This window comes from Lepidochelys kempii, chromosome 8 (assembly GCF_965140285.1).
Source record: "Lepidochelys kempii isolate rLepKem1 chromosome 8, rLepKem1.hap1, whole genome shotgun sequence".
In the NCBI taxonomy this organism is placed as follows: domain Eukaryota; kingdom Metazoa; phylum Chordata; order Testudines; family Cheloniidae; genus Lepidochelys; species Lepidochelys kempii.
Window position 1 is genome coordinate 12518701 of NC_136387.1, and position 13900 is coordinate 12532600.

A 13900-nucleotide genomic window follows, 5' to 3' on the forward strand; every position below is an offset into this window, starting at 1 on the left:
CTTGAACACTTACAATTTTACAGCAGTAAAATTCCTCATTCCTTCAAGTCATTCAAAGCAGTTCTTATTTCTGGACTTCAAATGCTGTACTATGGAAATCTTGTTACTTTCAAAGTAGGTAAAGGTTCAAAGCAACCCCTCTGGTCAGAATACCCTGAGCTTTGTAGATGCGGACATAATTTTAGAGGGATGCTTACGACCCACAACTCAAAATAAAGTCAAGAAGCTGGATTAAATCTCAGGAAAAACTTCCTAACTGTAAGAACAGTAGGACAATGGAACAGACTACCTAGGGAGGTCAGGGAAGCTCCTTTGCTGGAGGTTTTCAAAAGGAGGCTGGAGAGCCATCTCTCTTGGATGTTTAGACATGACAAATCCTGCATCTTGGCAGGGGATTAGACTAGATCAGTGGTTCTCCGACTACTGTACCCCTTTCAGGAGTCTGATTTGTCTTGAGTACCCCCACGTTTCACCTCACTTAAAAACTACTTGCTTACAAAATCAGACGTAAAAATACAAAAGTGTCACAGCATACTATTACTGAAAAATTGTTTATGTTTTCATTTTTATTATATAATTATAAAATAAATTGGAATATAAATAGTGTACTTATATTTCAGTGTATTGGACTGTATATAGAGCAGTAGAAACAAGTCACTGTCTCTATGAAATTTTAATTTGTACTGACTTTGCTAGTGGTTTTATGTAGCCTGTTGTGAAACCAGGCAAATATCTAGATGAGTTGATGTACCCGCTGGAAGACCTCTGGGTACCTTGAGGGATACATGTACCCCTGGTTGAGAACCATGGGACTAGATGAGCCTTGTGGTCCCTTCTAACCCTATGATTCCCCTCCTCCTATTCACAATGTCAACAGCTTCACTGATTGCCATGTGACCACTTGTGGAGTACGGTATCTTTCAATAAAGGTCATCAGAGTCTGTCCCAGTGGGATCAGCAAGTGCTCAACACTCAGAACCTCTACTAATCAGGCCCTCTATATAAAATAGGTCCCAATCAAAGACTCAGGGCACAACTTCTCCACAACTTTGGGATAGTTTTGATCTGGATCCGGAAGGTAGGTCCTATTCTGAGAAGTGCTGAACACCTGAAATTTCCACTGAAGATAATCAGTGTCATGGCTGGTCAGCCTCACCCAGTATCAGACTTTTTGTGGCTTGGGGCCATCTCTAACTAGGCCATACTGTACATGATTACTGTACCTTCCTCTCTGCACTACAGAGCAGCCCGGCTCAGGCTACCAAGAAAAATTTACATGGAATCAAAGTCACAAACTTTTCAACACAACTTTTCTCAGACTCAAAACTTGACGCAAAACTTGAATCAAAGGAAACTTTGGTAAGGGAAAGTGCAGTCCAGGCAGTTCCTAAGAAACCCCAAACTCGTGATGGGTTCAGAAGCAACTCCAAAGCCACAAACACAACAACTGGCGGAGGAGTCTGCCAAAGAGCCAGATGCTGTTTCTGGAAAAACTGTCATGCAGCCTTGGTTTTTGAGTCTTGTACTGCCATTGAAAAAAGGAAGAGGAATTTATGAGATGTGGGCTCAACCACTGCATGTTTAAAAAAAAAATCAAAGAAAAAAAGAAAAATTAATTCTATATTTGCTATTTAATAAAATGCTGCCAAGTGCTTCCTGCACTGTATGCATGATGTTCTCTGCTAATAGATACACACAGCCGAGCGAATTACAGACAATCAGTGCTAAAATGAGATGGCATCTAAGAGCAAAAGACATTCCATCAGCAGCTTAACCTTTGATTCTTAACAGAGCCAGAGGCAACTGTAAAGAAGCCAATGCAACTGCTACTAAAACACGCCAACGAGCCAGATGCCACAACTAAAAACACCAACCTCTCTAGCCTTGCACCCAGGATTTGTAATCACCATCCAAACAGAACAATGTGCTCCAGCCACAGCATCTCACTGCAGGCCAGACTATTGTCTTAATTTAACTATCCAGCAAAATGATTAGCGTTTACTACCCAGAGGGGTGATACGGATCTACTTTGTATAGGGTCAGTGAAAACCACCGTCTCAGGCTTTCAGCAGAGTCAGGGTAGGAAATGTACTCTTCCCTTGTCTTAATAAAACAGTCATGATCAGATCAAGCTAGCGTGCTAAAAACAGGAGCATAGCGGTGGCAGTGAGAGCGCAAGGAGGGGCTAGCTGCCCTGAGCACATACCTATGGTCTCGGATGGATCAGACTCGGGGTGGCTAGACCCCTCACACTGCCACGGCTCCACTCTGTTCTCAGCGCATAGCTCCATCAGAGCTAGCCTGGGTCTGTCTTCTTGAGCTGGAATGTACCCCACCAACTCTAGTGCAGACATACCTGGAGACTCTGAGAAAATAAGGTCCCAATTCTACCCTCACTTAAAGGGTGAAACTCCTACTGACTTTTGTGAGAAGTTTTATAAATGACTTGTCCACAGTGGCACAATGAGTCTGTGGTGGAAGAGAGGCTTGAACCCAGGTCCTGACCCCCAGTCCTATGCCCTATCACAAGCCTACACTGGACAGGGCATAAGCTCCCAAGTGTCTATAATTTGCTATATTTTCCACAAGATAGCTCAACCACATGTTTGTCAACATAAAAAAATGAAAGAAAGACCTAATGTGGTGATGCTTTTGCTTCCACCTGTGCAGGTTTGAATATGAGTGTCTCGTATTATATGATGGAACTGGAAGCGTCTGTAATAACAAGTACTCCCAAGCCACCAGCAGAAGTATCTACCTGGATAAAGATCCTTCTTGATCAGTTGCATCTGGAGATGGAAGATCTGCTCCTGAAGTTTGCAAATGGAGTGTTTCATTTTCTCCCGCCTCGTCACCATGTAGCAGAGATTTCTAACCTGCAGAAACACAAGAAAGAGTTTCCACTTTCTGAGTGGACTCTGAGAAAAGCCCCAGCTGCTTGGCAGTGCTACTGAAGAGTCAGCTAACCGAAGGTAGCTCTCTAGATGCTGTCTCTTCTCTGTCGCTCAGAGAAATCCCAAGTATTATTATTATTATGTTTTACTGTAGTGCCTAGGAATCCTTAACTATGCCCCACGACCCCAACCATGTTAAGTGCTGTACAAAGACACTCTTCTTTTTATCCTCGTTTGTCTGTTCACCTTATGCGCGGATGGGCAATGCTGTGATTCGGGTATGCCCAAGTGGTTTTGAGTAGGCCAGGCCTGCAGGATAGGAGCCATCAACAGGCTCCTATCCTGGGGTCAACAAACATGTGGACAAGGGGGATCCAGTGGACATAGTGTACTTAGATTTCCAGAAAGCCTTTGACAAGGTCCCTCACCAAAGGCTCTTACGTAAATTAAGTTGTCATGGGATAAGAGGGAAGATCCTTTCATGGATTGAGAACGGGTTAAAAGACAGGGAAAAAAGGATAGGAATAAATGGTAAATTTTCAGAATGGAGAGGGCTAACTAGTCGTGTTCCCAAGAGTCAGTCCTAGGACCAATCCTGTTCAACTTATTCATAAATGATCTGGAGAAAGGGGTAAACAGTGAGGTGGCAAAGTTTTCAGATGATACTAAACTGCTCAAGATAGTTAAGACCAAAGCGGTCTGTGAAGAACTTCAAAAAGATCTCACAAAACTAAGTGATTGGGCAACAAAATGGCAAATGAAATGTAATGTGCACATTGGAAAAAATAACCCCAATTATACATACAATATGATGGGGGCTAATTTAGCTACAACTAATCAGGAGAAAGATCTTGGTGTCATCGAGGATAGTTCTCTAAAGACGTCCACGCAGTGTGCGGCGGCAGTCAAAAAAGCAAACGGGATGTTAGAAATCATTAAAAAAGGGATAGAGAATAAGACGGAGAATATCTTATTGCCCTTGTATAAATCCATGGTACGCCCACATCTTGAATACTGCATACAGATGTGGTCCCCTCATCTCAAAAAAGATATACTGACATTAGAAAAGGTTCAGAAAAGGGCAACTAAAATGATTCGGGGTTTGGAACGTGTCCCATATGAGGAGAGATTAAAGAGGCTAGAACTTTTCAGCTTGGAAAAGAGGAGATTAAAGGGGGATTGATAGAGGTATATAAAATCATGAGTGGTGTGGAGAAAGTGAATAAGGAAAAGTTATTTACTTGTGCCCATAATATAAGAACTAGGGGCCACCACATGAAATTAATGGGTAGCAGGTCTAAAAGAAATAAAAGGAAGTTCTTCTTCACTCAGCGCACAGTCAACCTGTGGAACTCCTTGCCTGAGGAGGTTGTGAAGGCTAGGACTATAACAGGGTTTAAAAGAGAACTGGATAAATTCATGGAAGTTAAGTCCATTAATGGCTATTAGCCAGGATGGGTAAGGAATGGTGTCCCTAGCCTCTGTTTGTCAGAGGGTGGAGATGAATGGAAGGAGAGAGATCACTGATCATTACCTGTTAGGTTCACTCCCTCTGGGGCACCTGGCATTGGCCACTGTTGGCACACAGGATACTGGGCTGGATGAACCTTTGGTCTGACGCAGTATGGCCGTTCTTATGTTCTCCTGGTCTAGCAAAAAAGACATTCAGAGAACAGGGACAGAGGCAAATGGCTTCAGTTCTGGCTCTGGGAGCCCAAGCCTTGCAGGAGGGAGAGGGCCAAGCGCACTGTACAAGTGGCAATAGCGGGAGTCACTATATGTGCAGAGGCCAAAAGGCACAATGCATCCAGGGACAAAGGGCAGCCTGCTCACGAGTGGCAGATCCTACACCCACAGGACACACGTAGCACGTGCTCTCCCAGTACAGCCCTCCAGACGCTAGCCAGTGTGCAAGAGGGAAAGAGGCCATGGCTATCTCCACAACCAATCCCTATTTGTCCCCTCTGAGGTCTGGAACACTTCTGGCAGCATAATCTGCTCTCCTTGTGAACAGGCAGCCATATCACAGCTGCCCCCTGCATGGAGAACGTTAGGGGGAAGGGACTTTCCTGGGCTTTCTTCCTCCCACCCATGCTCTGGGGCACTGGACTGTCAGCTCCTATTAGGCTGTGCCTCCAGCATCCATGGAGAGGTTGCTCTGCAGGCCATCTCTGATGGGAACCCTGGAAGTTCAGAGGGCATGGCCCACATATGGACCCAGTAATGGCTCCTATGCACAGATCCCCACACCGATAGTTGCTGACGGCCAGGATACAGACGCACATCACTGCTCCTTTTGTACCGAAGCTGTGGGGTAGTTATGCCACTATCCCCCATTGGATTCCTCCCTCCACTCCTGGGTAAGTTAAGACCCCAAACAGAAGGGTGCGCACAGTGAACAGACATGCTGGTCACTGAATTCTTGCCAGACCTTTTGCTTTAATCTACAACACATTTACAGATGCTATTTTATCCACATTCTGTGCACAATTTTTCAGGCTTTCGTTTATTTGGGGTTTTATTTGCCACCTTCTGCTGAACATAAAATATCAGGAAGTTTGATCTTTATCTTTACCATGAAGTCAAAGTTCAGTAACCTGAATTCAGGAGAAAGGTCTGGACTTCAGCTTTACAGCTTCCCAGTGCTTTAGTCCAGAGTGTCCAAGAGATGTAGGAACCAGGTAGTTACACTTGACCATCTGTACCCAAATCCTGTACCCAAATCCAGCGACGCTGTTGATCTGAATTAAAGGATTCAGTAACTAACATCCATGGGGGTGGGAGCAGGGCGAGGCGGAGCGGGGTAAACTGCTTTTCCAATTTACTCAGTTTTAGTTTCAGGAATTAGCTTTAAAACCATTGTGGTCGACAGATTTGCTTAATTTAACACGATGGCAATTCTAACAGATATAATGAAAGAGCTGATGTCTGTAAAGTGCTCTGTGATCCGTGGATGAAAAAATGCAACAGAAGTGCAAAAGATTTTATTATATGCAGATATATAACGGCCACAGTAAAGGCTTGGCAGGCAAAAAGTGAAGAGCGTATCCAACTATCAGGCCAGGTTCCCAGCTAGTGCAAACCAGTGTAGCTCCATTGACTGCTATCCCTATTTACACCAGCTGAGGATCGGGACCACACGTTCTATAAAAATGGTACAAATCCAAAGTACCAAATAACTGGTTTATTTTCCCCTGGGTTCAATCCTGCAGTTCTGATTCATATGTTCTATTGAGTGTGACCATATGTCCTGTTTTGCCTGGGACAGTCCCTTTTTAAGCCCTGTCCTGGCCATCCCAACTTTTTGACAAAAGTGGGCATTTGTCCCGTTTGTCCTTGCCAACTTGATCAAAAAGTGGGGTGTAGAGGACCGGAGGGGGGGGGGTAAGGCCAGCCCTGGGCAGAGCGGGAAACAGGGCTCAGGCTGGGGGCAGGCAGGGCTCGACCGAGCAGTGCTGCCAGCCCCATGCAGGCTGAGGGGTTGCCTTGGGTGAGCACCTCGGGCCAGCCCTGTGTAGGGGAGGAGCAAGTGACCAAAGAGATTGAAGTGTTCTCCAGTCACTCAATTACAGACCTAGAAGTTGCAATTCTTCAAAAAAAAAAAACTTCAAAAACAGACTCTAACGAGAGACTGCTGAATTGGAATTAATTTGCAAACTCGATACAATTAACTTAGGCTTGAATAAAGACTGGGAGTGGATGGGTCGTTACACAAAGTAAAACTATTTCCCCATGTTTATTCCCGCCCTCACCCCCCACTGTTCCTCAGACGTTCTTGTCAACTGCTGGAAATGGCCCACCTTGATTATCACTACAAAAGATCCCCCCCCACCCCGCTCTCCTGCTGGTAATAGCTCACCTTAAGTGATCACTCTCGTTACAGTATGTATGGTAACACCCATTGTTTCATGTTCTCTATGTATATCAATCTCCCCACTGTATTTTCCACTGAATACATCTGATGAAGTGAGCTGTAGTTCACGAAAGCTTATGCTCAAATAAATTTGTTAGTCTCTAAGGTGCCACAAGTACTCGTTTTCTTTTTTCCTGAGAACACTGTAGGCAGCCTTCAGCTCATGGCTGCTGTGACCCTACAGGGACATGTGACCAAGTCACCTAGTACTGGACTCCATCTTGGAATACCAGTGTTTTTCCACTGACCGGGTGTGGGAACCAAGCTTGGAGAAAAAGGGTTCTCACCATACGCAAAAGCTATTTAATGCAGGGGATTGACATCATCGTGGTTCTTCACTGACTCCTCGCCCAAAGAAGACTCTTGGAAACAACTGAGGAACAAGAACTGAACTGGGAGGAATTGCTGGACCCAGTTTGAAGGGAAATTTTAGCCTATGAAAGGAACACCTGGGGTTTTTAAGCTGCAAGCAAATGTAGCTTTCCCCTTAAGACCCTGCAGCCTGCTTCAATCAACATTTAAGGTGAGAATTTGCTACTCATATCCAATCTCTTTAGTATATTAAGCTTAGATTGCATTTTTGTTTATTTGCTAGGTAATCTGCTTTGATCTGTTTGCTATCCCTTATGATCACTTAAAATCTATCTTTTACAGTTAATAATTTTTTTTTGCTTTATCACAAACCAGTGTGTGGGAGTCATAACTTGGGGCAAAAAGCTGTTGTATAGTCTCTCTTCACACTGAGGGAGGGGGCGAATTTCATGAGCTTATGCTGTACAGATCTCTGTGCAGCACAAAATGGTATAATTTTGGGTTTACCCTCTGGGATGGGGGTGCACTTGAGTAGATGGGCAGTTCCTTAGCTGAAGCCTTCCCATGCGGAGCTGATCTCAGCATTTGTGTGTAGCTGCAGCTGGGTGTGTCCCTACCTGTATGTGTGCTGGAGGGCGCTTGAGGTCCTGTCACAGCAGTACAGTGTAAAGGGAGCCCAGGTTGGTGGGTCAGGGGGCTCAATGGCACCCCAGTTCCAGGTGACATCCCAGGGGGAACCTGTCACAAGAGTTATGCCAAAATACTCTAGAATCTTGCCCATTGCACCATCCTATACGTTGTTTATTCATAGAAGTCAAATATTTGCCTTTAGTTGCTGGTGTATTTTGTCCAACATGGAGAACTTTGTTCAAAACAAGAGAAACTTCTGGTGTGCAAATGACAAAGCTTCAGATATAAGCCTAGTTATCAAGAGGTCGAAATTGTCCCAATTCTTCTAGGACTGTCACTCTCCTGAAGTCCCAATACTTGTAACCTCCCCACCCCTCTCCAGAGAAAAGCTAAGTACTGTACACTTCAAGAATTTCAACGGGAAAGTAAAAACCTGCGCAGATGTGCTCTCCCGTCAGAACTGCATGATAGCTTATGCACAAGCCAAGCCAGCCACAGACTGAGGGGAGAGGGAGGAAAAAACAGCCCAAGTGCCAAGTTACTTCCTTACAGTCATAGCACTGGTGCATGTCCAGGACTCTAGCAGCTCAGTACTGACACCTGAGTTCAGGATCAGTCCTCAAGCTGAAGAACTGCAGCCCTCCTCTGTTTGCCCTTCCAGTCCACTGCAGTGTAAAAAATAACTGCTCTCCTCCAACAAGACTTTGTTTATGTTTCAAGCCTTTTGCCATGCACTGTCAGTGACACTGAATAAGGTAAACAGAGATACATCTCTGCTTCCGTCCTGAGCCCACATGATTTCTTGGTTCTTCCAGTCACTGATGAGCCAAGCTCTATTCTCATTAATATTCTGTCTCAGTCCACTCAAGACCTATCCATTTACATCGGATGAGCTCAATGGATGTGCATGTGGGGAACTCAAAGTTGAATTTGCTCTGACATCTTTACCAGTGCCAGGTTCAATCCTGCTCTCTGCTGTTGGGTATAATGAGAGACACAAAAAGCTGGCCACACCTAAAACACAGCCCCACAGCTCAGGTCCCCACAAGGGATGGGTCTGTGAGTCAGGTGGCATGCCCACCCCCATACAAGCTGCCATCAGCCGCAAACCACTAGCTAGCAAACAATGGGTGCATGTATTGCTCCTGCTCAGCAAAGGACACCTCTCAGCCAGCCCTGACTGGCAGTATCCCTGGAGCAAAAAATGCAGTAGGTATCCTCTCTGTTTTCCATTGCTCCACTGATGAGGGCAGGATTTGGTCCCTAATGTGTAAGCTGTTCATCTGCACTTCTGTGCCGCTGGTTAAATGTCAGATGCACATGCAGAGGTTACTGATCAAAATCCCCTCGGCAGCCTGGAAAGATGGTGCAGTTGCCAAGTGATACCAGCTAACATTTGCCTTGTGCTGAATGTAATCACTGCAGTTTTTGTCAGCCTGAAGTATCTGTGGTTGGAGTGACAGTCTGACGCTGTTTCCATGGCTGTGTCTTGGGGGGAGGGTCAATATTTTTTAGAGGAAATGTATTGTCTCTGCTGTAAAACAGAAAATGCTAATGGCATCTAATCCGACTTGACACTGAGTGTTTACTGAGCCTCCTGACTTTCCAAAAGCCACAGCTAGATGGGGGCTCAAGAGGAAGGCAATAAACTAGGAGGCAAATATTAGTTCCCAGGAACTGACAGCGAAGTGAATTGGCCATAAGGAAATTTTCAATAACTTGTATTGACACATCAATAAATACTTTCTTTCTCCCAATCTGCTCTATCCAAATCACTTACCAGACCTTTTGTATGATTCACAGACTACTTAGACTGCAAGTGTTCAGGAGCCTTTGTGTCTCTAACAGTGACACATCAAACCTGATCTTTTTCCCCCAACCTTCCCTAATGTGGCTACCAAAATTATAAACAGCAGTCTTGTGTGTCGCAGGCTTTTTCTGAAAGCTTCACAATGGGGAGACATCATGTATTTCATTTACATTTGCCCCATGCTCTGCATTTGCTTGCGCTTCACCAATGAATTAATGTCCATGAATTTTCACACTGACAGTGAGCTTCCAGGATCTGAATTGTAAATAACAGCCTAGACAAACAAAACAACTGCTTGTAAGTGAGGTAATTAAAGATGTAGAGCTCCTGTGCTCAAACAATTATTATGCTTTTCAAAGGCTCTGAATGCAGGAGGACAATCATGGCCATTTGCTAATGGCATGATTTTTTTTCAATATTAAAAATAAATTGTTAAATATGGATAGAGGGAGATAACAGAACCACAGAAATGGAGAAGACCTATTAAATTATCTAGTCCATCCACTTGCAAGTCCATGATTGCTACCCGCAGTTCATTTTCTAACAGTTTGTCCCAGTCAGTGAGGCATCCATTATTTCTCTTGGGAAAACTATTCCGCAGTGTAATTGATCTCACTGCCAGGAAATTTTCCCAATATTCAGCCTATTTCCTTTCTAAATTTGATTCTGTTATTTCTAGTGATATCCCCTTGCAGCCCCCAAAATAATTATTCCCTCCCTTGGCACGTTTGTGTCCTTCCCAGATTGTAGGTGGTCTTCCAGTCCTCTTTTTTTCACTGCTTAGCCATGCTATTCATATTTAGCTCTTTAATCAGCCGTTTCATCAATTCTGTGGCTCTTATTTGAACTCCCTCCAATATGACTGCATCTTTCTGGTATTGAGATGAGATGGGCTTTACTGCCAGGCCCTTGCTTTGTAAGCTACAAACTCACACAGGATTATCTAAACATCTAGGGCCCTTGGTGTTACCTCAGGACAACTGGGAAGCACTTACTCTATAGGAGGGAAAGCTGCTCTTTTTTTTTTTATAATTTAAAGAAGTGATTTATACATTGTATATTTTAATATGTGCCCTTCTTTTTGTTCTGGATTGAAGCAAACATCAAACTGAAATTTCTTTATGAGGGAAACAACTGCCTTCAGCAACCTGTGTATCAAAATGTTTGGCAGTATCTTTCCTCTATGATTTTGTAGTTTTGAAAGAAAACATTATTTGCCTCTGCTTAGAGATTGCTATTTACACTACTAAACAACACCCCTCCTGCCTCCCTGGCCAAACTCTGATGCCGACCTGACCCCCTTGGAAGTGTAGAGCTTTTTGTTGAAGCTGATTTAAACAGACCAATACTTGGAGTAGATTAAAAAAAAAATCCTGTTAGAATTCCGGGAACAGAGACGTGGGCATTCCAGTAGAGGAAATTTGCTGAAAAGGAAACTTAAAAGTGCTAGAATCACAGCTGTTAAGTGATGACAAATATTTATTAGGTCATGTAGTCTACATCCCAAGGTTCTCTAGCCCACTCTCCCTAGTCTTGTCCATCTCTCTATTCTTCTGTATGGATTTCCAGTACAAAAAGGCCATGGTCTAACAACCTCACCGGTAAGAACATCTCTACCTGATGTCATCTGAGATCAAGCATACCTGTGCACACCTTTGCTCATCACGGCACCAGCCTCATGGCACATACACAGTCTGTAGCACATTGCCCAACGCTCGAGCCACTTGGCATAGCTATCTTGGATGCCTAATAGCTTTTTAAATCTTACTTCTCTGAAGCAGCAGTGGGTGTTGGGCACCAGCTAAGACTGAACCCAACCAGGTGATACCAGTTTGGGGCAGATCAGTGCAATAATTTGAGCCCCAGGTGTGTGCAAAAAACATTACAAGAAGTAGAAAATGTTATTCTCAGGTCCTTTCTTTAGGACCTCAGTATCTCAGAAACCCCAGGGCCAAATGACTCCAAATTTGCACCACTAAACCTACCCCAGATCCTGAAGAGGCACAACAGTTTTCAAGACCGTCTGCACATGTATGTGGAGTTTAGAGCATGCAGACAAACTAGCTGTTAAACAGAAATCTCCTCTCAAACTCAACTACATTAGTGCTACTGCCCTGCTATGGTATTCAGGACTCTGACTGGCACCTAAAGATGCCCTGCCTCATGTCAGTCTGAGCCTCGGCAGCAGGGTTTTGTACCAGCCACATCCCGTTGATGGTGTGTACAGGGAGCCCAGCACAAAGTGTGTATCACTGATCTAAACATCGTGGCAGTTCAGGCATGAACAATGAGGGAGGAACAGAGAGTGTAGGTGAAGATGTATTTTGGCAATATTCGTAAGGAGACAGAAGAATTGATATTTCCGTAGAAAAGACACATGATTCAAACGACAGCTCAGCATCCACTAGAGCTTCCAACTGGAGAACGGTCTGTAAGTGAGTCACATAAAGGCAGAGAGAAAGACCAGAGTGATCAAAGCTGGCGTCTAAATTCCACATGCAAGTAGCTCAGTTTAGGCTGCATTAAACTGTAATATGTTTCTGGATGATTGGGCTTTCACATCAGTTAGGCAAAGATTTATCTGTGGGCCCAATGTTCCTGGAAAGCAATAGCATCTGGAGAGTATTTCTGAGATGTTTTGAATGTTCCTGATTTAAAATCCCATTCTTAGTAATGGAGCTACACCTGATGCACCAAGCCATAATGGACGCGACGGGAGCAGGGTTAGCTCAAGGCTAACGCATTCCCTGTCCTAAAAATAATAATAATTAATAATCTTCTCTTCTATTGGGCCTTTCTTCTGAGGAGCTCAAAGTACTAAACAAACACTAACTAAGACTCACAACAGCCTTGTGAGGTAGATAAAGGGATGTACAAGGAAGACATCACTCCCAACCATGGCCCACTCCAAGAAGCATCACCTACCAAATAACCAGCACCACCTTCTGCTGCACCCTGGAATTTCCTTGGAGGTCTTCCATCCAAGGACTGACCAGCTCCATCCCTATTTAGCCTGAGAGAGATGGCAATATCAAAGCACAAGCTAAAATATGCTTTTTCCTGCTTCCCTCCTATCCCACCTGCCCTCTTAAGTGCTCAGGACAAACCGTGCCACTCTGCCAACCTGCTCCTTTCCCTCTCTCACTCCTGAAAGACCAGGCCAAACTGCGGCTGAGGGCTGGCCCGCAAATGTTCTGTGCTCTCTGTTTAATCCCCAGATGAACTCAGCTGTTTCTTCTGCTGAGTGATTCAGGCAGAGTGGATAGCACTGATGGTTGCACCGACTGAAGGAGAAGAGAGGCTGGCACGTTGTAGGTGGGCAGTCCTTCCACACACCAGCAAGGAGGAGTGTGGAATATAGGGCGGAGGGAAGGTTCGTAGCAGAAGAAACAAAGTCCTAGTTTCCCTCTAGCTCTGTCCAGCTTCCCTTCAGTACCATATGAGTCTCCCATAACCCATACCTTAAATTTGGCAGAGCTGTGTAAGCTGCATAGCATCTAAGACGTCCTCCATGAAGGCCTATATTCTGTACTTTCAAGGCATGGACCCCATGTTCTAATAGGCCTTTCCCATAACTCTATGACCCTACTCCTGTGCACTATTCCTTCCTGTTACAGTGGTTTGCAATAGCCATTCAGTGCTTTGACATCCTTCTCTCTCCCCCCTGCCAATTTTGTGTCATTTCACTACACGTGTTGTACTGCTTCTTCCTCTTCCTGTTTTTGCCTGCTCTGTCCCAGCACCTTGCCCCCCTGCTCATACTGTCTCTGCTGACACTACTATTTCTGTCAGCTGCATGCCTGTATGCAGCCATTAAAGTGAAATTTACAAGAAGCTAAGTGTGCTAGCAGCCTGGTGTTTCTTCAGAAAGCAGGTCTCTTATAAATATCCCTTTGCTGCCTGCATACACAAGCCGAGCAAGCAGCGGACACACCGGGGAGAGCAGGCGATGTTAACTGCGAGAGACCAGTCACAACTGTTTGTTATTGTAACTTAGCTGACATTGATTCTTCCTTAAAAAGCCACCAGGCAAAAGTCCTCAGGGTTTTCCCTCTCCTCCACAAACTCACGTCAGACACAGAACACGCAGGTCAAACAATGGGCCCACCAGCCTGTGAAGGGGACCTGGGATGGTCTGATGGGCAGTGAACCTGCCTCAGTGGAGTTTAATGTGATACACCCCAGGTGGCATGTGACATAAAGCTCTGTCCATTCAGAGATCTCCCAGAGGAGGTGGCCCATTTCCCCGTATGGAGACAGCTGAACCAAGCCATGAAAGACTTAGTTCCACCAGCCTTGTAGTTCACGTCTACCATTTTATCTGCCCTTATTGTTTTGTTT

The 13900-nt window shown here is 44.7% G+C and overlaps 1 protein-coding gene across 5 annotated transcripts in view; it reads right to left on the minus strand.

The window, feature by feature from the left end:
- The window catches only part of JADE2 (jade family PHD finger 2), a 156388-nt gene that overhangs the window by 13431 nt on the left and 129057 nt on the right, over positions 1-13900 (minus strand). For all 5 annotated transcript variants that reach the window (XM_073355547.2, XM_073355546.2, XM_078853993.1 and 2 more), the window contains one exon: positions 2759-2876. In XM_073355547.2, coding sequence (XP_073211648.1) covers positions 2759-2876 — 118 coding nt within the window. The remainder of the gene's footprint in view (positions 1-2758; positions 2877-13900) is intronic.